General features: G+C 36.4%; 1 protein-coding gene across 10 annotated transcripts in view; it reads left to right on the top strand.

Annotated features, from left to right (window-relative positions):
- Positions 1-23,730, top strand: part of NR2C1 (nuclear receptor subfamily 2 group C member 1) — a 48,068-nt gene extending 24,338 nt beyond the window's left edge. For 9 of the 10 annotated variants that reach the window (XM_069000274.1, XM_069000238.1, XM_069000265.1 and 6 more), the window contains 11 exons: positions 2,746-2,827; positions 4,785-4,964; positions 6,912-7,059; positions 7,159-7,249; positions 8,424-8,608; positions 11,958-12,120; positions 13,519-13,640; positions 16,646-16,785; positions 18,716-18,853; positions 22,531-22,636; positions 23,175-23,730. In XM_069000274.1, coding sequence (XP_068856375.1) covers positions 2,746-2,827; positions 4,785-4,964; positions 6,912-7,059; positions 7,159-7,249; positions 8,424-8,608; positions 11,958-12,120; positions 13,519-13,640; positions 16,646-16,785; positions 18,716-18,853; positions 22,531-22,636; positions 23,175-23,349 — 1,530 coding nt within the window. In that variant the 3' untranslated portion in view covers positions 23,350-23,730. The remainder of the gene's footprint in view (positions 1-2,745; positions 2,828-4,784; positions 4,965-6,911; positions 7,060-7,158; positions 7,250-8,423; positions 8,609-11,957; positions 12,121-13,518; positions 13,641-16,645; positions 16,786-18,715; positions 18,854-22,530; positions 22,637-23,174) is intronic. The other variant, XM_069000306.1, reaches the window with a different exon arrangement.
- The last annotated feature ends 868 nt before the right edge of the window (positions 23,731-24,598 follow it).

Raw genomic sequence — 24,598 nt, 5'->3', positions numbered from 1 at the left:
TGGCACTGATGTGAATTATGTCAAAAACATGCAAGAAGAGTTGGGAGATGTGACCTCCTTCAGCATGAAGTAGGAGGTTACTGCACTCCAGCTAAGGTACAGTTACTGCATATAATTCACCCACACACATTTATGCTGCTGTTAAAATACATCAGTGGTAGGCCAGACAACATTCAGGTAGCTACAGTCCATTTAGTTCCTTAGCAAACACTTAAACATTATGACCATAAGCAGCTGCTTAAGGAAAAATATTAAAAACTGGCCGAGTAAATAATGATTTCTCTGAGCATATCCTTTTACTTTCATTAGCTGATGATGCAGAGCAACCTCCTGATTTGGAGACTGCAGTAAGGCCATCATATTTGATAGCTGCTGTTAAACAACTTTTTTGTTATTTATATAGACCATATATGCTTTAGTCTGTATAATATCCTATAGTATTGTATGGTGTGCAAAGAATACTTAAGTTGATTTGGCCATCTGAGAGAAGTGTTTAATTGGGTGTCTCTTGCACTATAAGATACTAGTAAGGATTTGTGTGGGGGTTTATAAATCACTACAATATCCTCTTTCAGGTAATCTGTTTTCAGCTGCAGACCCTGCAGACTGTTTAGTTTGTGCTCTTCTGTGAACCAGTCCACTCTGATTCAGTACCCACATGTTGTGTAAGCTTGAAAGAATCTCTGTATTATATAATACTTTTGTTTTTGAAACTCACAGTTCCTTGCAAATGGACATCCTAGGTCCTTGCTCCAAAGAATTGGATTACTGTGAATAGGGGACCAGTAGCAAAAGCCAATCCTATTGAGAGGTATTGAAGCATGCTTAGCGTTATCATACACTTTGTATTTTAGGTAAGCCTCAACAAAAATACAAACCAATGGGATATGAGTAATCCACATAAAAATTATTTTCAAAGACAACTTAAGAGATGAGAAGTGTGCCACACTGGTTTAAAAGGCAAAATTCAGGAAAAGAGGAAATGTGTACAAAAATTTGAAAGCTGTAGTTCTGATTGTATCATTTGGGCAAAATAGGTCAGTTTGAGAGGCAGCAGAGTATTCTGTCACTGTAGTTAAATTGTTCTGTTGTCTGCTGATACGTATGGGTAGAAATTTCCTTCATCCATTTAAAAGTTCATGAAATAGAGAGTTCCATTCATTTGTTGTTCACCTGCATCCCCTTTGGGATCTTTGTATTTTCTCCCTCAAATGATCTGTCTGCAATTTCACCTGTTTTCTTCTTCTTCTTCTTCTGTAGCCTTCACTTTAAATGCCCATGTGTTTGTTCTGCCAAAAACCTCTGTTACTGCATCTTATCTTTACATTGACTCATTTGGCAAGACCCTTTCTCCCATCCTCTATTTTAACTTCAGTGGCTGTTCTTCATAATAATAATTTTTATTCTTCATGTTCAAGGTCAGTTAACGAATTCTCTGAGTCTGGGATTTTTATCTCCTCATGGGCCGACTCTGTAGTCCTTCCATATGTGGAACTTCCCATTTCAGTGTAGCTTTAGTTTATGGAAGGACTTAAAATTTATTTATATGTATTTTATATAATATCATGAAAATACATAACGTTAATACTGGAAACTTGGAAGGATCCAAAGGTTAATATTCTCTTAACTCATCGTCTTATTTTTCTTAAGAAGTTGGTGTTTTTTTAAAGAAAACTTAAGAGATGAACCTTGGAGACAGTATTGTTTAAAAGGCGAACTAGAAGTATGCTTGTTAAACTTTCCTGCATATATCATCTGTACTGTGTTCCAAACTCTAAAAAGCACAATTTCTTAATTTTCTCTGTAGAAGAGAGAGTACTTTCTGTTTCAGTTACGTCCCTTTTTATTAGAGGTCCTGTTCTGAATAAGTGAAGCAAGAATGAGGAGCCTGGCTTCCCTTTAAGACACAGTAGAAGTTAAAAACTCTTCAATCTTCTAAACTGTATTCTCTTTTTAATGAGAAGAATTTTTTTTCTTTTCTGTGTCAGGATAATGTTGGGCTGTTACTTGTGATTCGTGTGTTCCTTTTTTAAATTGAGTTTTTGCTATGCTTTATTTATGTTGCAGTGGGATAGTTTTCAAAGATTAAGTGAAAGGTTCTGATGCCTACCCTGTAGTACTGGGATTCTAAAATTATGTGCTTACAAAACTTTACAGGTACCAGAGATAAATGAATGAGACAAGACAGGAATACCTGAATAATGTCAAACTGTTACCGAAAGCCAAACTATAATACCAATTGATAGTTAATGATAGTGTCCAGAGTACCTTTTCTTTTGGTCCACGTTTGTGTGTATTATAAAAAAAAGGAGTCAATAAACCTCAGTGTAGATCTATTAGCCTTTACAAGGGATTTTTTTTGTTCCATGTGTTTAATGTTTAGGTCTTCTTTTGTACTATGGATGAGTCATTAGTATTTAAGTATAAAATTGAACAAAAGGTAAGAGTATGCTGATGCTAAAAGTTTTTCAAAATGTCAGTCCACTTCGCAGAACTAGTGTTTAGATAAATGAAATCTTGAATTCTTCTCAGAAGCATAACAAATAAAAGTCTTGTTCCCTCCTGACAGGGAGCACAGTGGCATGGCAGGTAGTTACTTTGTGTCTCTGAAGACTATTGGATGTAATCAAGAAAACATGATACTTTGTAGATTTAGTCCCCTATATTAGGCAAAAACCAAGAGCATGAGATGTATTTTACTATCTAATGGTAAGAAAAATTAAATGCTTTCACGCTTTTTTTCAGATTTTAACAGACAACTCACCCAATGAACAGGGCTTAAATAAAGTGTTTGATCTGTGTGTTGTATGTGGAGACAAAGCATCAGGTATTTATTTTTTTTCCTTTCTTTTTTTTTAAGGTAGTGCAATTTTATAAAAGCAGTTTAAAATTTTTATAACAGTTTGCATGCATATACATATATAAATCTCTTTACATGCGGTGGAGAATTACACTAAATGGTACTCTAGTGTTCATGGATAGGATTTATTGTTGTTTGATATCGAATCATAAAATATCCTGAGTTGTAAGGGACCCACAAAGATCACTGAAGTCCAACTCCTGGCCCTGCACAGCACCATCCCCATGAGTCACACCATGTACCTGAGAGCATTTTCCAAACACTTCTTGAGCTCTCTCAGGTTTGATGCTGTGACCACTGCCCTGGGGAGCCTGTTCCAGTGCCCAACCACCCTCTGGGTAAAGAACCTTTTTCCTAACATCTATCCTAAAATTCCCCAGACCAGCTTCATGCCATTCCCTTTGGTCATGTCACCGGAGTGAGGAGGTCAGTGCTTTCCCTTCCATTTCCCCTAGTGAGGAACCTGCAAGGTCTCCTTCCAGCAGGGAGCAAACTTCCTAGAAAATAAAATCAATTACAGTTTTTTTTCCCAAAAATTGGCAAAGTTTAACATTAAAAATGCAGTTGCTAGAGCTTTAAATACGTGTCAGACTTCACCCATCTCGAGGAAATTTCTGCCAAGGTTAAGGCAAAGATCTGGTTGGTGTATTCTGATTGTTAACACTTCTCTGACTCCCCAGTGGAGGGCTGGAGTCTCCCTTGAGGGGCTGGAGATCCCAGGAGGTGTTCCTCCTGTGCTGGCCTTGGAGTATTGAGTAGTGGTAATGACTGGGGAGAGCGCCATGTTTCTCTGAGCATCTGTAGGTTTTGGGGAGCTTCCCATGTCACAAACAGTGTCATGAAAACTGCTTTGCAGACACTTCCAAGCTGGAATCCAAGAAGCTACATCAAAGAGGAGGTACAGAAGCAGCACGCACGAGTATTTTGCAGAATGAATATTCAAAATCCAGCTTCTGCAAAAATGCTTCACACATTATTCTTTTAATATATAATATGCTTTTGAAATTTCACATTTTAGTAGTGGTAAAAAGATTGTGAAAGGAATCTAGAAAACCTGTTAGAATTTCTAGAAACTTCTGGAAAGAATCTAAAAGTGTTTTCTCCTAAATTGGGTCATGTTTGTGATTTACTTTTGTAATGGGCTGTAGGTATTTCAGGGATTCATAAATTGAAATTGTTGTAACTGCCAAGGATGCCCTCATCAATCCTTTTTAGTAATGTTTATAGTTTATGCAAAATAAAAATAATTTACTTCTAAAAATAATTTTCAAACTTACTTTCTGTAGTATATCATAGAAATTTTTATATTACACAGAAAACTCACAGAACTGGTCTTCAAAAAAAAAGTTGCAGCTATTCTAGATTATTCTTTCATTGATGTTTTACTGCAAGAACTATGGATGTACCATTACCCTGTTAGGAAAATGAAAGGTGAAAGCAAAGCTTTGAAGTGATTGCCTGCTGCTGTCAAATGCCAATGCCATGTTTGCACTTTCCATGGTTTCATTAGATTTAATGCATACAATTTTGACAGCTGAACTTGTAATGAGCAATCACAGGGATTGTCTGTAGGAAAAATTGCTAGAGAAATGTATAAATTAAAGTATTTTTTGCTGTATTCTTGCTAACCTGTTTTCTCAGCCTTTTTTAACACTACTGTCAACAGATAAGGAAATAATTTAATAAGCAGCTTGCCTGTTTGTAAAATCCTGTTCACATGCTTTGAACTAGAGAAATGGCACACTTGCTTTTCTATGTTGTTTTATAGCCCCAATATATTTTAAGATCTGAAACCCATGGGGGAAAAGAGTGTTCTTTTTCTGGGTAAAATAACTGATACTTTGTTTTTAATAAACATGAAGTCTTAAAAAAATAATATTCTACTGTAAAATTAATGTCATGCTTTCTGGTACTTTGTAACTAGGGCGTCATTATGGAGCAGTAACTTGTGAGGGATGCAAAGGATTCTTTAAAAGGAGTATACGGAAGAATTTAGTTTATTCCTGCCGAGGAACAAAAGACTGTGTCATTAACAAACACCACCGCAATCGCTGTCAGTATTGCAGGCTGCAGAGATGCATCGCCTTTGGGATGAAACAAGATTGTAAGTCTGAATAAGAGCAAATTGCTTTCCCTGGCAGCTACTTCATGCTACAAAAGATATGCTTTGTATAGATACAAATTGTTATCTTGCTTATATATTTTTAAATCATTGTATCTTTTTCGTTTAAAGAACTGTACAAGTTTGGTGTATCAGAAATATGAAATGCTTTCAAGTGTTTGCTTTAAAAGCTTAATAAGCTCATCCCATGTGATGAAAGTGAGTGAATTGTTACTCCTATGTGGCAAATATAAAGCATGTCTGCATTTTTTTAATGCAGTTCAACTTTTTTATGTGTAAATTAAGCTACTGCATTTTTTGAATTCTACTTCCTTTCAGTTTTTCCATAACTGAGATTACTGGCAATTACTGTTCACTTTTGGCAAAGCTCTGCAGAGACAGTTATTTACAAGGCAGAGATCCATAGTGATCTAAAGTTTAGTTCTTACCAATTCCTGCAGATTCCAAGTTCCTTTTTAGCCTTCCATACATTAGATGTAGTGGTATTGGAATATCACAGCAGTATCAGAATACTAAATGCACAGAAAATCACACAAAACACAAATTCTTCAGACCTAATACTGTGACGCTGCTGCTGCATACAGTATTGGTCTTGTTCTCTGCTTTCTTGTCATCCTGTTCTTATTTGGCTGATCCTCTTGAACCTCTGTGGACATTTTCCTCCTTACAGCCCTGCTTCTCTCAGCAGAAATCAGTAACACAGAGGAAATTAATTCAGAAAGGGAGGAAAAGCTGGGACAGTGAAAGTGGATCTTTACCCTCTAGTTCAGCTGGCAGTTATGTAAGAAAAGGCCCCTCCACAGAAGACTTTATAAGCAGAACAAATTCTCTGGGGTTAGGGATCGGAAGGCAGGAAAATAATCTCTGGGTCACGGGGGAATACTGAGTGGGGGAGAGGATTGTTTGGTGATAAGTCTCATTACTCAATGAGGTGGGAAAAGGAAAGAAAACTTAGCATCATCCCTGACTGTAGCTCCCTCAGTGGGGGTTATTTGTCCCTTGAAGAAGACTTGGCCTTTTCTCAGCAGAGTCAGACCCTGCTAGTGAGCACAGCGTTTGCAAAGAAAGATGAAATACTTGCCTCCCTCTCCCACCCATTAAAGCACTATTTCTGGGTTGCAGGTTGGCTTCAATGGCATTGTCAATTTTTGATACTATGACATTTGAGGTTTTAAGATATTTATCAGTATCAAAGTTTGAATAGCATCATAGTCTACTGCTTTCTTGAAAAGTTTTTAATGTTTTATCTCAAGTTACACATTCTTCACATTTCCATTTTCCCTATAGGGGAACTCTTTAAAGCAAGGTGATACATCTGTAGGCTAAAGCCCAGATTCATTCCACCTTGTTTCACTGAGCCATTCAAATTAAAAATCCACTTCATCTCTGAAGTCAGTGACTGTGAGTCAGGGTGTTGCCCAGATTGATCTTAAATGGTCTGAACTGAACTTTTTGAATATACCTTTCCCTCTGTATTGTCTAAGGTCTTAATTCGAGAAGCTTCTTTAAGAGCATGAAGTTCCGTGGGTTCAACACAGACCCACAATCCATAGAAAAACGTACCACGAGTCCTTTACAAAGGAAGTAAGAGTGTGGGATAGTGAAACTGAGAGAATGAGAAGCTTTAAGCTTCCATTTTGATTCAAGTTAAAAACGGAGGGATGTCTCCCTTAATTGTAACTTGAAAATGCTACATATGTTCAGTCTCAGACTTTGACTACTACATCATTTCACTTATAACTCATCAAGTCAGTGTGCTGGTTTTTATCTAACTTGTTAGCTTGTTGGTTATGGGATATATTTTTTATATATTTTAGTTATTTTCAGAATTATAAATTATATTAAATTGAATAGTAAATAAAGAAAAAAGTATTATTTCTTAGTCTGTAATTCAGGGTGTGATTTAACAGTTGGGTATTATTTCTGTAGCTGTACAGTGTGAGAGGAAACCTATTGAAGTGTCAAGAGAAAAATCTTCTAACTGTGCAGCTTCTACAGAAAAGATCTACATTCGGAAAGATCTTCGTAGTCCATTAGCTGCAACCCCAACTTTTGTAACAGACAATGACACAGCGAGGTATGTAAATTTGATTCAGAAGTGGCTATTTGTCTTCTGAAAAAAGAAAATTCAATTTTCAAATTAATCAAAATGAAAACTTGTACTGTTTTCTGTCAGATCAACGGGCTTGCTGGAATCAGGAATGTTTGTTAACATTCATCCATCTGCAATAAAAAGTGAGCCTACTGTGCTGATGACTCCAGATAAGGTATGTGATGATATGACTGATATAATAAGTAGAGCTACTTGCTGTAATTGTATATGTAAGGAGAGAAGGGTGTTTTATTTGGTTAATCTTTAAAACACTCCTTTACAACATTCACCTGTGTTATAAATGCCTTCTCTTTACAAGAATCCTCTTAGCCTCACACAGTACAAATGCTGAAAACACTACAAAGTAAATGCCCTTCTTTCACGTTTTTAGAGAGCTTTAAGGGCTGTATTATTTTAATTTTTGTGTTGGGATAATCCTGACCCTTGGCTCACTCTTTTGCACAAATAAAATGAGGTATTCACAAAACTTCTCTTGGCATTACCACGGTGCATATTGTAAATATGGTTGGATTTTTTTCTCCTGAATCACTATTTTTTTTTGGCAAAGCTGATAAGACCTATCTCATCAACAGTCTTATTTCTAAGCTGGTTTTCCTTTGTTTCCATTTTGTTGTACGTACTGATCCACTAAAGCCATGTGGTAGCTCCCTCACATAAGCACAGTAGGAAGTGTTCATGTTTTTCTAGCTGATACTAAATTACCTCATACTGTTTTCATGCATTTTGCTTTGCTTGCTCTGTCTGGTGTTTGCAGCAGCATACTTGTCTGTAGTAATGTCCTTTTGTTTTCGGTGGGACACATCTTACCGCCTCTCTGAGTTATTAGCCACTGAATCACTTTGTTCCTTCGCAGTTAAACAAAGACGTAAACACCAAAAGGCTCCAGCAGAATTCTTTTTCTGCCTGTTTATAAAGGTGACTTTCCATGCATTCCTTCTTCTCAGACATTCTTCTACCCTATTACTACTGACTCATTTACATGGGGAAGGAAGATGCTAAAAATAAAATCTAGAGCAGTCATATATTCCTGGTGATGGACTAATGCATAGATAAGTGAAATCTTCTTTCTGCACTTGCTTACCATCAGTAGTATTCTTTCTGAAAGTGATAGGTATTACTTTCACAAGTGAATGTCAAAATATTTCATATTTTAGATGCAGTGCAGTGTCTAATTTCTGTATTGTGGCTACCCATGTACTGAGAACAGTTTTTTTAGAGGTGTATCTTTGCACATGCTCAATTCTTTGTTTATGTGAAAGTTAGACTCTTCTCTTGCAGATTAACTGCTGCCAATTAACTGAGAATTAAAAACTATTCTTTTCCCTTAGGTAGAAGCATGTCAAGGAGATTTAAGTACACTGGCAAATGTGGTGACTTCATTAGCAAATCTCAGTAAATGCAAAGACATGTCACAAAGCAGTACAGAGCTATCCATGATTGAAAGTTTAAGTAATGGAGATGCATCATTATCTGAACCCAAGCAAGAAGAACAAGCTAGTAGTGATGTTACAAGGTAAGGCATGTTACACTTAAAAATACTATTCTTTCCAAGAAGGTCTCTGTCAATTCAGACCATTAATTAAATCATCACAATGTAGGAAATTTATCTGCTTTAAAAGTAATAGTAATATCAGCGTAAGCTCATGTAGACGATAAATACTGTAAGATTCTTCCAAGTGAAATCAAAAGAAAGTTCTGTTAGAGAAATAAATCCTTTTAGTTGTTTGTACATGAAATTAATTTCAGTATAAATGTTACAGCTGATGTTCTTACCTTTTGGTTTGCCATACTTAAGGTACATTAGGTCTTGTACTATAGTCTTAGTACTTTGCGTGATCCTGGAAGACTTGTTCTTAAGAGGTCTCATCTGTCTGATAGTTAAATGCTTGTAACTATTAATCACTTGAAAAGCATTTTCTTTCTACACGGGAGAAGTTATAGAATTGTCACTATCAATGTGAATACATTCACTGAGTATCTTACAAACTTGTGTCTTGCACCGGTTTTAACTGAGCCATTGTGGTGAGCCTGTGTGTAAGATGTTCTGTGTAGTATATACAGAACTACACAGAACATCCACTGTTATTCCATCAATCACAACCATGTTCTTCCTTGGTTGTCATCTCATGCAAGCTTCTGACTGCTGTCCCAGCATTATTTTACACACCATCTACGTTTTATGTGCAGTCCTGAAAGAGTGTGTAAATCCGTTAAGGGGAAAAAGGTGGGCGTACACTGGCTGAAATACTGCATTTCTCCTATGGTCTCTAATGCTTTGTGTAATTGCAAGCAGATTACTTTTTTTCTGCTCCTTTCTTTATATACTGCTTAGAAGGTCAATCTCACTTCTTATAGATGCTGATTTTGGCCTTTGCTGTGTCCTCCTAGGTAAAGAATGTAAGAATATGCCATGTAAGTAGTATTGTACCATGTGGTGATAGACATCACTCAATACTATGGCTGTTCAAAGAGATGTCGTAATCTTTCATTTGCTGGCATTTCCAGGTGCTTATTATTTGTCAACTTCAGAGTTTCTGTTCAGTTTAAAAGTCTACCTATGAAAAGGCATCAGGTTCTCTCAGCCAGAGACCTTGAAAGAGCTCAGACTTGGCATACTCTTGTCAAGTAGGTTACCTAATAGTTTTACAGTGGGGAGGTTCAAGATAAACACTGCTGTGAAAGGGAAGTTGTTACTCAAAGAGAAATTAAAATTTTTCTCTAAATTATTGATTTCCTTGTCAGGCCATATGCCAGCATGATCTAACAGACACAGATGTTTATTGAGGAAGAAGAGTTTAAGGGACTTCAGAGAGCACATTTTATCTATCCACGCTTTTCATGTATTTTATTATATTCATTGCTTGCAGCTACAGTAGTTACAGTTTCGCTTTTACTGACATAAACTTAGAGTACAACTTTTGCTGCAAGCACCCCAGTGCTTTTATATTGTAATTTTGCATGCCTTGTCCTCTAGTGCTTCGTGATGTTCTTTCTTTACAGTTCATCTGCAGTTCTGTGTATCTGTTATGACTGAGCCTGACGAAATGAGAACCAAATTATTTGTAGGAAAGGATATCAATGCCTTGTATTTGAATGTTGATTATGCTTTGTTTTCTCACTTTGTGGGCTAGATTTTCATAGCTCCCAGGCAGGCTTTGTTCTAGATTCTCTTTTCCGTGGTGTTTTACCTTACAGTCATTGCTCATGTTGGGGCTTCATGTAGGGAAAGGACTAACCTTGCTGAGACATGAGGAAGCAAAGCTGCTACTGACTTCTGCTGGCTTACTACTGGCAGTTTATGAGATAGGAGGGAGAAGATTTCTTTGAAAGCAACATTGAAGAATGAGTTGGGAAAAAAGTATGGGCAGACATGGTTAACAAGTGTACGTGCCCACACTATTTAAAAAGGACTCTTCAGCCTGTGCTAGAATAAATACAGGATAGTGACAGATGCATATTTTCCTTTTGGGGAAAGGGGAAGTCTGGTTCCTCTCTTAAATTTCTGCTCCTGCCACATGAAGAGCCCTGCAGAGATTCTGTTGTTTCCTAAAAAGCAGCTGTCACTGAGCTGCTGTGTTCACCTGTTCTGTCTAAGACTGCAAAGAGTGAATTGTGGAAGACCTGAAATTCAGATCTTCGAGCAGGAGTCTATAGCATAGTTTCTAGAGCTGAGCCATGAATGCCTTCCCTTTGTGGCAACTTTGCATATACCAGAGACAGAAGATGGCTCAGGTATGTCTGTATAGTCCACTTGTGTATGCCCCAGTCACCCTCATGTGTACTCATCAAGGGTACGCAGGCTAGTGAGGACCAAAAAGTAGTTCATTTACCATCCCAAACCTTGAGGTAGTGTCAGCAGCTCTTTCATTGTGATATTTCATTTGGTTGTGAGTAGTTATGTCAAACAGCTCGATTTTTTCAGCATGTTAGTGAATTCATCTAGCTAGGAAGTGTGGGGGTAGAGAAGGTGGCCAAGTTACCGAAACTTTGGCATTAAATCAGTGATTTTAGACGCTGTGGTAATAAACATGTCTGTAAGTTGAGAATGAGCTCTACACACAAGCTGATAATCAACTTTTGTAAAAATCTCAGACCTCAGTGCACAGGTTTTTCATGCAACACTATAGAAATGATGCCATTCCTAGGATACATCATCTGTCTGTTGGCAGTGATCAAGTCTGTGTATTTTTGATTGAGGGTGTGTCAGTTGTGCTTCTCAGGTGTGTTTATGAACAGAAAAACAACACGTGTTATCAAGCAGCAAAATATTGAGTAATACATCTGTGCTTGTCCTGACATCTGCCCTCTAGCATTTGTGCTTGTGAAAGCCAAGAGTCACTGCCACACAGCAGAGGGTACTCAGGATTGTATTGAAAGCATGGCAGTGCTTTCTCTTACATACTTGGAAACAGTCTTTTCAAATTAAGTTGAAAAATCTAACTACAAGTCATTACTTAAAAAAAATCTTACTCTGTGCTTCATAGCAGTAAAAGCCTGTAAAATTTACATGTGCACTAAGTGACTGTAACAGCAGTCTGATGATTATGTCCTCAAAACGCTCATGCCAGCGCTCTCAGTGAACATCACTAAAGAGATCTTGAAAAGCAAACTGTGATTCAGCAGCACAACCAATATGTCAAAACTGTGAATTTGTTGGCAACTAGTGTAAACAGGATCTGCTGCTAATTTTTGTTTCAGAGTTCGATGGAATATCAGGAAAAGCACACTACTGACTTTTATTTTCCAAATCTCACTCTTTGAAACAGACTTCTGCTTACAGGTTTCAGACTTGTGCAGGTTCCTCTTAAATTGAAACGGTCTCTAAAATGAAATTTTCTTTTTGTTTGTTTGTGATCTCACAGGGCATTTGATACTCTTGCAAAAGCATTAACTCCAGGAGAGAGCACAGCATGCCAGAGCTCTGAAAGTATTGATGCCAGTGCACAGCTGCTTGGTGGAGAAACAAGCTTGAACATTGTTGAAATAGAGGGGCCACTACTCAGTGATGCTCATGTAGCATTCAGGGTACTGAATAGTTTCTTACTGTTGACTCTTTATAACTATTTTGACATAGTAATGTACAATAATGATCTGATTAAATTTTATTTTGAATTTCTTAGAGGAGTATTTGTTCAGGTATTAGCATTCATTTCCAATGAATGAACTGCTTTTGTTCACTGGTTAACTCTTTGGGAAAAAGTACTGTGCTCTGCAGTGGTTCAGCTGCACTAGTTATTTTATAGTTTCTTACCTTAAAAGTAGAGGGTAATCCGTGCAAAAGGATTTACATAGACAAATAATTTGCATGGAGTCAGCATTTCACTGCATGAAGCAGGTTCAGCATCCACATTCTCACTTGTTAATGGGTGTATCTGATGCAATCTGCAACTGCATTTTGAGACTTCTAAGTGTATTTGTCAGTTTCTTCTTTGTGTAGATACCCTGTTTTAGTATGGTATTAATTGACTTAACTACAGTTTCTGTGTTAGTTAGCCATATATTTTCTGGATTTATTTCTCATTTTACAAGCCTGCAGCAATTCCTTCTGTCTTTTCTTTCATCATCATAATTTTCATGGACAAATCAAAAAGCTTGTTTATCTGAAAACTTACTCAGTAACAGGCATTTGGTTAAATTTTACCCCTCTTATCAGCATCTGTTTTGATCATTCAAATAAACATCTTTAATTCAAAAGTCAGGGTTTTTTTAAAAAATTGCATTAGCCAGAACATTACATTAAAAAGTATTAATTTCTGAAGACAGAATTACAAGTTCTAAGCTATTTTGGGTCAAATCTCTTTCTTCACATATGCAGGTAACATCACTGATTTTAATTATTAACATTGAGAAGGGTCCTTTCTGATGTATGTTGGTTATATTTTTTGGACTTGGGAGCAGCTGTGTATTAGGTGTTTTACTCAAACAACAAAAAATTTCTCATGTATTTATTTTTAAAATATTAATTAAAAATAAAAGATGTTTTGTGAAATAGAATTCTCATACACACACACACTCACTCTCTCTTTCCAGGATTTGTAACTCCTCTAATGTAAGCAACTTCATTCCAGTTACAGTGATTATTCTCTCTTTTTCTTTGAGAATGTCTCAGAAGTCAAGTTTTAAAATTTTCCATCTCCAGTTGTCCCAGACATGAATCTTCATCTATGAATCAAACTTTTTGTCTTTTTTGTTTCTTTGTAGTTATATTACATACAGCATATAGTGGTGTGGCTAATAATGCAAAAGGTAGTTATTCTGTTTTGTGTCAGGATTATACCATGTTTATTTAAAAAACAATTTTATTTCTTCACTTAAAGAAACTCAAAAGACTGAAATTTTCCTAAGCATATTATGAAGAAAGTAAAATAACTGTCTTGCACTTTTTTCTTTATTTCTTTTTTTTTTCCTACTTTTTTCTTGCAGCTCACCATGCCTTCTCCTATGCCTGATTATCTTAATGTTCACTATATCTGCGAGTCTGCCTCCAGGTTGCTTTTCTTGTCCATGCACTGGGCACGTTCCATTCCATCTTTCCAAGCTTTAGGGTAAGTGTTAAGTTACTCTATTCACTTACATTGTGGATGTGTGCTTTTTAAGTTTTGGTTTTTGCTGTCTTCTTTGGGGACTTTTTAAAATATAAAACTACTAATTAACACTGTTATAAATCTTAATCAGTAAGGCAAATTTTCTGCAGCAAAACTACTCCCAGTTTGAGTCCAGTTCAGGGCTTTGGTTGGGTTTTGAAGGAAAAAGGAGTAGATTTAAAACAATTGAATGCCCGCACACTGCTTCTTCTTAAATGTATTTTGAGAAAATAGGAATTCCTATCAGCTTTTTAATAGCTACAGCCCTGTGCTACATCCTGATGCTTATCAGGCAATCACCAAAAAGAAGTCGGAATCCCCAAATATTTTTATCCTTATAAGGTGAATTACTAGTAATAATTTTGCCTTTAATAACCTACATGAAGAAAATGGTTAGCTAGGTTCAGCAAACATTCAGAATGAAGTTGTCTAATTTCAGAAGATTTGCCAAAATAAATGGCTCCTGTAACGAAAAGGCAATTCTTACTATTGTTTTTGCAGTTTGTATAACATCCTGCTTCTCCATCAGAATTCAGTGTATCACTTAAAATTCTTACGCTTAGTTTTGTAGTCCATTGCTGATCATCATGAAAAAAATCTCAAAACCGCACGGGGAGAACTGATTTATGTTATTTCAGAAGTAATGTTATGAAGATAGATCAAACAAATAAAGATACTGTATCAGCTCTGACACAAATGGAGAATAAATCATGTTAGTTTGTTCTCATCTGCAGTGTTTCTGTTTAATTCAATATCAAAATAGCCTGTGACTGTCACAGCAAAGAGAATACCTTTTTAAAATGGGGGATTGTCCCATTTTCCAGGAAAGCTGTCAGAAGCAGGATGATCTGTGATTACCATTTGTGTTTACTCAGATGCTTAAGCCAAATGATTCTACACTTTTTAAGGAAAGATACTCTATTGTGTGTAATTAAGCCTGTGTTTTGGAGGAGAAAGGAATATTCTATAAAGTTAAAGAACAGTAAGGGTAAAAAAAATAGGTAAATATGATGCTTTATTTTGGTAGAAATAGTTGCCCTGGAGAATTTCAAAATGCATAGCACATGATGTCATTCTGAGTTTTTAAAAGGTTTTTGTTACAGAGACACACTGCAAATTAGTACAAGTTAATATTCTAACAACAAATGCAAATTGCTCCTTTGTAGTACAAAGACCTCTCTCTCCAAAAAGATTTAACAAGAAAAATCTGCACATGCTCTTTTTATCTGTTACTTCACAATATCTTTTTCTGCTTGAGGTAAAAATATGGAGGAGTAAGCTGCTTTAATAGTGTTAATATTCACCTGTGACAGCATTTATAGACCCAGTCAGTATCATGGGCAATAGTATATAAATGACATAAATTCAGTTTTCCTTTGAAGTGCTTAAAATGCAAACTATGTTCAAGTGGAGATTTATTTGAAATTAATGCAGCATTTATAGTTTGAACACATTATATCCTATAATTTTGACTTTTAGAAGGGTGACTCATTTCACTTTTAAACTGAAGGGAAATTCATGGAGCATGATGGGTAATGGTTTTGTAAGGAAGATGGATAATTGTACCTTGGTTGTTTCCTCCCTTGGGCAACACTCTCCTTTAGTCACAGCAGGATAGCTGACTTTGACCTAATGATGTAGTTAATGATGCCAGGTACTGATTAGTTCATATTCCTACACAGGCATCTTTGTACACGAGAGAGTTTCCTACTGAAACGTTCACCAAGCTGGTTACAGCCTCTTAGTTTTGTGAGGCTGCTTAAGCAAACTTAAGAAGTGGTTTTGGTCTAAGTTTGATCAGCCATAAAGATGCTCTAGGTGATATATTTATCTACACACACGTATCAGATACGTAGCCAGCACACCCTGTTTTCAGTGGTGCTCAGCAGATTCCCTTGGACTATGTTAAAGGAGATGAATGAAGATGTGACAAATATGTGCAGAAGCTGCATGTGCTGGATCATGTCTACCATAACAAGAACTTGATCATAGTAAAAAATACTGCTCTCAGTAAGCTCTCTGTAATCCAGTTAAGGACAAGTCTGTGTTCACCTGTCATTTGGCATCTTAGTATTGCAGTAAATCATCAGAAATGTTCTGGAAGACTACATCAACATCCTTGCAAAAATCCATTCCACTGTATTTTTGTAGTTGAAATCCTAGCTTTAATATGCTTTTCTTCTTGATAGATCTTGTACTTTTAAATTTCCATTATTTATATTCACTGGCTAAAACTGTGAAACCTGGGACCTGAATTTGACTCCTCTCTGGTAGGATTTGCTTTCTGAGGTACTGAGCTCTTGTTAAGCTCTGTGAGTTAGAGTTGCTTGGCATTACTGAAAGTTAGGTTACTAATACAGAAGTGGCTGAATATGAATTGATATATTTAATTTTAAGCTACAGCAAAGAAATCCTTATGACTGGTATTTATACTTGGAAGTCCGTATTTCAGGCCTTATTCCAAACTTGAAAGGGATGCAGAAAGTAGCAATCAGGAAGCTCAGAAGCTTGATCACACATGTTCCATTTCACCTGTATCTTTAATTAAAAAGTTATACCAACCTGTCAGTTTTCAAGTGAAAAAAAAAAGGCCTTTGAGTCACTTCTACATCCACAATACAGGAACAGTGCAATCTTTTTTTGTCCGTGCATATAAAAGTTGTTCTAAATCCTAAGAAAACTAGCATGATGGAGTACACTGAGACAGTTGTCATTTACTGCAACTTCAGCTTGCTTTTGTGATAGAAATCTATCTCCTTTTAGGTCATTTAAGCAAAAATTTATTGCTTCACAAAAGTCACTTTAAACCAGGTATTTTAATTCTAGCATGCAAAGAAAAATGATGCAGAACTTCATTTTGGTATTGGTTGTAATGATTGAATTAATGTTTTATGAAGTGTTCTTCAAATTAAAAAAAGTGTGAATGCAAATAGCTGGTTTTACTAAATTACTGTGCTTTTTAATAGACAGGATAACAGCATATCATTAGTAAAAGCCTGCTGGAATGAACTTTTTACACTTGGTCTAGCACAATGCTCACAAGTTATGAATGTGGCAACGATCTTAGCTGCATTTGTTAATCACCTTCAAGGCAGTTTACAACAAGGTAAGGTGTATAATATGCACATGCCAGACTTGGGGAATTACTCAATATTTTTAAAGTTTTGAACTGCACAGAAGCTTTTTATTTATCCTTCAGTTGTTAATGTAAATTTACTGTTTAAAGAATTTCATATTAATATTGAAAGAAAATGATACTAGCAACTACAGTCCACAAGATGGAATTTTTTAGTAATTTTGCAAAAGTCAGCTATGCTAATATTTACCTCCAAATGAAAAAAGATATACATACTATTTTTAGTTTTGTATATAAATAATCTGTCTGCCTAATATAGATTAGCATTTACTGGGGGTGTTTTTACTGTGTGCTGTAATTTCTAATAGTGTTATGCAGTTCTGTTAATGTCATCAGCCCAAATTAGGAATATTTTGGGCAGCATCAGTGTTAAGAACAGAAGAGTACTGTGAATATGGTTCCTCTGTATGAAGGATACAAAGTAAAGAACGACCCACCTGTCCTTGCTCTTCATAGCTGTGACACAAAGCAGCTGAATGCCAACTTGGTGATGCAGTTCCTTTACATAACTTGGCTTGTTGACTTCTGTGTATTAGTTTTAGTCTACGTGCAAGTCTTTGACAGATCTTCACTAAGTACACTTTGTTCCTTGTTAATCCTATGTGCTGCATCTTTGGCATATTTTTCATTCAAATGAAAGACATGTCAGTTGGCCTCTTTAATTCTGTTCTTCTGAGCAGGAGGGGAGTCTTTTAGCTAATCTTTGTGTGCTTGTGGACACTCACAAGATTGTCAGCACTAAAAGCTAACCAGTCAATAATAGTATAGTCTTCATCTGTTCAGTCATAACACATTATTTTTAAGGTTGATGTATGTAAGAACCCCTAAAAACAGGCAGAGAAATATTCTTGCAGAGACTTCGATGTACATACAAAAATCTAAGCATTTTCAGATTTAACTAAATTTTTGAGTTGTTTGCTGTTAGGGGTATGAAAATTCATTGTTGTTGATGCTATGCAAATGCCGATGATAAATGGGAGAAAAACAGCCCACCAGACTATAGATTTTTCATCTTCTTTTATGATAAGGTAATTAAAGAATTATTTCTGAGGGGTTTTCATGATTTAAAAACATCCACAAGATCCTCTTATAAATAACGATAGTTTAAAACAAACTGATCAAATCGTGAGATGTACTAGATCAGCTAAAGATACTAACAAATCTGTGATTGTCTCTAGGATGGATACAAATGGAATCTGGAAATTTTGGTCTATGTAATATTTGAAGTATGTTTACCAAAAGGGTATTGTAGTAATTAGTCTTTACAAATGCATATTTCTACCATTTAAATTGGGAATTCAGGTTGACTGCAAGAACCAGTTGTGCAGGATGCCAGCTGCAGTATCTCCAAGAGATACCAAGTTTCTGGGGTCTAGGGACTCTTAATTTGATGGGTTATGGAGGGAACAGGATTTTCAGGCTGCTTTGCTATTGCTGACTCAGGGGAACAGCTCTGCACCAACCACATTCCCCTCAGTGCAAATCAGGGAATGTGTATAGTACACCTTTCCCAGCAGTGGCACGGTCTTTGACTAAAATAACCCATGTACACTATCCTACCATGTGGCACCAGATCCTTAGACACAGAGCACAGGTCTGCAGTAGCAGTGTATGCTTTACTTACAAGTAGCCTCTTCCTTCCTTGATCATTTCAAGCTCTAGTCCATGCCTGATTACTGGAAGCATTAGTGGCAGGAAGAGCCCTAATTGGAAGAGGGGGGAAAAAAAGTCCGTAATTGTTGGTGTGAGGATTATTCAGACCAAATAGGAATTTATAGATGGCGTAGATTTCCCATTGTTTGAATTTAATAAAAGAATTCTTTTTAAAATTCCAGTGTGACCATGTTTTTTTGCATGTGTGTTGACTTGGGATTTTTTATTTATGCGTGTCTTGATTTAGATAAGCTGCCAACAGACAGAGGAAGACTAGTAATGGAGCATGTCTTCAAATTGCAAGAGTTTTGTAACAGCATGGTTAAGCTGTGTCTAGATGGATATGAATATGCATATTTGAAAGCAATCGTCCTCTTCAGTCCTGGTAGGTAATTATTCCAAATGTAAAATTTTAATCTGTGCTAATTGTTGCCATATAACTGTTTCATTATATGCAGTTATTGCCTCATTTGTTGAAGAATCTTGGAAGGTGTGTAAGGACTGTAGGAAGAGGAGGGTTAATCTAATGTAAACAGTTGAATGTTGCTTTGGGGATTTTGCGGGGGGGGACTTTTATTCTTTTTATTTGTAGATTTTTATTCTTGGTTCTGTCACTCATGCTTTTTGTTGGTTTGGGTTTGGGTTTTTGGTTGTTTTGGGTTTTTTAATTTATTTATTGATTGCCTTTAATTCTGTGCCTCCTTTCTGGGGTCCATTTTCTGAAGACCTGTAGTTTAATTTTCTGAAGTACATCCAGATGAGACGGATTGAAATTGGGATTTTAATATATGAAAGACTATCTGGGCAGCAGTTCTCACATTCAGAATTACAGAAACATCATCTCCCTCCACACATTGTCCACACAGACAATGCATATAGCATTTCTGGTGAATGAACACCACAAACATTCACTTATGTTATTATTTCTGTCTTCTAAACAGTATTTGCTTAATGTACTCTCAGTAGCATTAATGGACATACATTAGACAGTGCAGGTAATATAACTACTTTCCTTTTGGGTGATTAGTTTACAATATAGAGGAAAGAGTCCTCTGGTTATGGTAGATATTTACTGAGTAATCAGACTGTGTAACCCATATGCCTGGACTGCAAAAAGTTACAAAATTAATTTTCTTTATTTGAAAGTTGTCAAATTAACTTTTCACAAAAGGCATTCAGGTATTGTATCAGCATCCTGCAGGCCTTAGATTCATCATTCAGAACTGGGATTTAATATAAAGTCAAACCCAAGTCTTTTAATGAAAGAAAAATGTACAAATCTCAAGTACTTCTCTATCTCCAAGAATTTTTCACTGTCACATTTAGAAAGTATATCTTCAGTTACTCCATTTTGCATGAGAAGATCTAAAAAGCACCAGCAGCTTCTTTAATCCTTGTTGCTCTGCCTTTTGTAGATGCTGATGTCCTGTAGAAAAGATTGGAGCAGATGTGAAAATTCCAACAGAATCTTAGTGACCTGCCCCCTGTCAGTAGTGTAGGACATGGAGGAGATCTGGGTATTCAGTTTTTGTCAGTTCTGCAGACTCATTAGATGCAAGAAGAACTTGGTTTTTCCTTCCAGTTGCAGTTCACCCTTACACAGAAAAATTAGTTGATGTGAGGAAATCTTTTGGAACTTGGACACTTCCAAAATGTAAATTTTAAGCAGGTTTTCTAATATATAGAATTTATATATTGTGAGGTTCTTGCTTTGCCATTTCCCTCAGATTTGCATGATCTTTTCTATACGTAGTATCTACAACTCCCAGTAAAAGTGGCAGCATCAGCAGGAATTCATGGTATTCATCTAAGTGCACAAACAAAATCCTGCATATCTTCCATTGCTACCTAGATATAGATATATAGATATATATATATATATAGCAGTAATGGAAGACTTCTGAGATGAAAGACATTCTTGCAAATAAGAGGTGGCATAAGTAGAGTCAGAACCCTTCAGGAAAGATGATAAATTTCCAGAGGATATTCCTACTGTGATATTCTTGTATTGTGGATCACTAAAGAAAATCAGATCCTGAGCGTTTTCACTATAAAACATAATCCTGCTGTCAGTCCTCATGAGTAGGAGAGTCTTGCATGGTTTTATGTGTTCACTTGTACAGCTCACTGTATCACTGAAACAGTTTCAGTTTGCTGATAAGCAGGACTCACCATTAAACCCACTGAGTTTAAACACAATATTAAGCATGCTTGAAAATGTTTGCATTTTTTTTTTTGCTGAGGACTGAACCAGTTGCAAATACACAACTATTACAGAAGAGTCTTCTTTAAATGGATGGTAGGAGGGTGTTTGCTGGTTTAATTTTAGTAGATAATGCTTGCAGGAGATGTAACTCCAAAATAGTCCTTTCATGGCATTCCTATACTGAGAACTGGTAGGGGTTCCTCCAGGAAAGAAACAAAATTATGGGAGAATACCTCAAGTCCATTTTTCTAGAGTGATGTCCACTAGGATTTATGATAGAATTCTCTGGCCTGTGTGGAAAAATCAGTCCCGATAGGCACCTAAAAATACTTCTCTAGGAACCTTTCACTTGCAAAGTAGTATTTACGTATTTGTTTATGTAAATACGTAAACAAATGAGGTTTATTTGTCTCCTTCCAATTATATTTGACAACACAAAAGGTAGAAGGAAAAATGTCTTGGGAAAAGTCTTGTCCGGTCACATGATTGAGAGAAATTTTCTTTAGCTGATGTTTTCAAATTCACATTACTAATGAGTAGCTGCTTTAATGACAATGTGTTGTCAGTACTCTTGATACTGTGAGCCATGTAACAAAATCTTCATACACGTGAAAGTTATGTTTAGTAGCTTGAACAGAAGGGATGTCCTGGCAATGACTCACAAGCCAGAAATTATAATTGTAGGGATTTTACTGCTCTGCTGCAGGATGGAGCTGGGCTCTGCATACACCAGAGCCCTAAGGTAAGAACCTCTGCTTTAGTAGGCCCTGGTGATTCAGCTGTGCCAAGCCAGCTGTTTGATTGCCACAAGACAGCCTTGGGCAAAGAGATTAGTGGAAAGAGTGTGCCAAGAAGACATCTTTCTAAATGGTTGCAAATGTATGAACAGTGGTCTTCAAACTACTTTTTCCAGCAGTTCACTTCTTCCTGTGTTCCTGACATGGCTTTAAAAGCAGTGCCATGAAGTGATGCGTTTTGCATGTCAATACTAACTCTTCATCTACATGATTTGTCATGCTACTATGATAGTAAAATTTTTGCATTCAGATAGATAGATGGATAATAAAATTACAGACCATGTAGAGAGTTCAGAATTACTGGATAATAATTTCCGAAAGTGACTTGACAGTTAGGTTGATGTCCTTTCATTTTAGCAACACTTATATTTCAAGTGTTCAAATCACTGCTAAAAATTAGCATTAGCACACTTGAAATTTTTGCACCAAATATTTGAAAAAGAACCATCTGCTACATACAAGCCTGAGTTCAAAAAGCATTTGGACAGTGCTCTCAGGCACATGGTGTGATTCTTGGGGTGTCCTGCGCAGGCCCAGGAGCTGGACTCGGATGATACTGATGGGTCCCTTCTAACTCAGTGTATTCTATGATTCGGTGCTATTTTCTACACATTTTAGGAAACAGACAGTTCACAGCTTTTTATTCTGCTTCTTCCACTGATTTTAATTTTATCCTTCACTTTTCACCTAAATATTATTTGTGCATCCAGTGTTCCAGAAAATGTCAGTGCATTGAAACAATCCTGTTTTACTGCTACACAGAGAACAGAGTTGTATCATCAAGATTAATGTAAACATTTGTAGTAGGTTGAACAACATTTCAAGCACTGAATTTATTTGAACCCTTTAAAATGTCTGATTTTATTTATGGAAAGTTAAGTAAAATGTGTAAATGTAAAGAAAGAGAAATATAAGGAGGTAAAGTAGTGTCTACCACTAAAACTGAAGTTGCTGCAGGTACCACATAATGACTTCAGTATGTTGGCAACTGAATAATCTGTATGGATTTTAGTTCATTTTCTGTAGAACAGGTATAACAAAGAAGAGATTTTTTTTCAGATCACCCAGGTCTAGAAAATGTGGTACAGATTGAGAAATTTCAAGAAAAAGCTTACATGGAGTTCCAAGACTATGTAACAAAGGCATATCCAGATGATACGTACAGGTCTGTAATCTTAGATGCTTACTTGATTGATTCTCTTTTCAGAGTCATTGGTGATACTGATTTGTACAGTATTTCATGTAATAGATATGTACATTTTCTTCTTACCTCCTTAAAGTTAAGAAATTACCTTTAGAACACTTGAAATATTATGCATGTGGTCATACAAATTATGAGTATTATTTGTCATCTCATTATTAATTTCTAAAATGAAATATCAGAAATAAATATTGGTAACGTTCAATTTGAATTGCATGTATTTGGACTATTTCCTCATTTAGTCCTAAGTCCAAATATTATATATAGTACATGTCATTGACAGGCAACCTCACATTTTCTGTACTGTTCAAGACATGACTAAACATAAGTTTAATGCTCTACTGATTTAAATATTTAAGCCTTTCATGAACCAGATATAGCAAATTTTGACCAGTAGTGTCCATTGTCAGTTTTTTCTCTTCTTTAACTAATAACATCATGGAGAGTAACACTAAAATGTGTGATCTGCTAAGTAACACTTTTCACCAAACTTATTTTCCAGACTATCTAGACTTCTTCTCCGATTGCCTGCTCTGAGGCTGATGAGTGCTGCCATCACTGAAGAGCTGTTCTTTGCAGGACTAATTGGAAACGTTCAGATCGATAGCATCATCCCGTACATTCTGCGAATGGAGACAGCAGACTACAACTCTCAGATCATCGGTCATGCCGTATAAAAGCAGCAGTCCAGGATTCTGTACCATGGCAATCATGGTGATGTAAATGCATACCCTGTCTCCAAGAGATGGTAATAAGCCTTCCAGTGCACCTTTCCAAAGAAGGCTCATATTCCTCTTTTCCAGTACACTTGGGAAACATGGTGGAGTGTATTGGGATATAGGATCACTTCCTGTTCTTCATCTGTCTTCAAGGACTTGTAAATTAACTTGATATCTGAAGAAAGTCAAGAATTGTCCATCCTATTTTTGTAGATAGACAGACTTGGAATATTTGTTTATGAAGTCCAGGCTTACGAGGAAACTGCAGAAGCTTTGACTGAACTAAGGTATCTCAACTTAGTTTGTGTTCTAGACAAATAAATTAACTTTCCTCTCTGAGTTTTGTTTTCAGTGTTTTGCTACTAATTCTTTCTCACGTATCGAATAGAAAACACATGATCAAAGATCCTGAAAAGGCCAGTTTCCATGCAGACAATACCCAACTTAGTTTTGGCTGTTGTTTTGATGAGAGATTTGTTTCTTAACAATTAAACACTGGATTAAACACTGGATACCATTACAAGTGCAGGGAAAGTAGAGGAAATTCACATTTTAAAATATTCAGGTGTTAACATTGATGCAGTTGATCAAAAGTGAAGCAGCAAAGAGTAGTGACTGTTTTGCAGATGCAACAGAATATTGTAATGTAGCAATAATGTGGTAGACATCAGCTGTTTTATGCTATGAAAAACTAACAGACAGGTGTATACTGCAGGCATTCAAAGACAGCATACTCCTGCTTTTTCTGGTCTTAGAGCTTTTTCACCCTACCCGTCCCTCTTTCATACTCAGTGCCCAGTAATGGAGGCATTCTAGATGCCTCTTAATTTGTGTCCGTGGCTTTATTTTTTGTTATTGTTAGCCCTTGGGTATGTAGTTCTCTTTTCCAACCAGTCCTGAATGATTACTTTTCAAATTTGAGTCTGTCACATGCAGTGCCCTTCTGTATGAGAGCATAGCCTCTGCTTCTTTTCCTTTCCTCATTAGGAATGGGTCTAGATATTCCATACATGTTGCCTGAATCATACTCCATAGCTCCATCTAAGGATGAGTTTAAATGTTTTTCTGTCTTGAGGATGTGACTCACTTGACAAGTAACACTGACATGTGGTTGCTTCTTGCTTCCTTTTGCTACAGGAAATTATGCATCCCTGGCACATTTATTTCCTGTTGCTTAAAATGAGAGAAGTATGCTAGTGAAAGTGGT

This window comes from Aphelocoma coerulescens, chromosome 1A, assembly GCF_041296385.1.
Source record: "Aphelocoma coerulescens isolate FSJ_1873_10779 chromosome 1A, UR_Acoe_1.0, whole genome shotgun sequence".
NCBI classification, from domain to species: Eukaryota; Metazoa; Chordata; class Aves; order Passeriformes; family Corvidae; genus Aphelocoma; species Aphelocoma coerulescens.
Note: the sequence above shows the minus strand (reverse complement) of the source record. Positions and strands in the feature narration are given on the sequence as shown.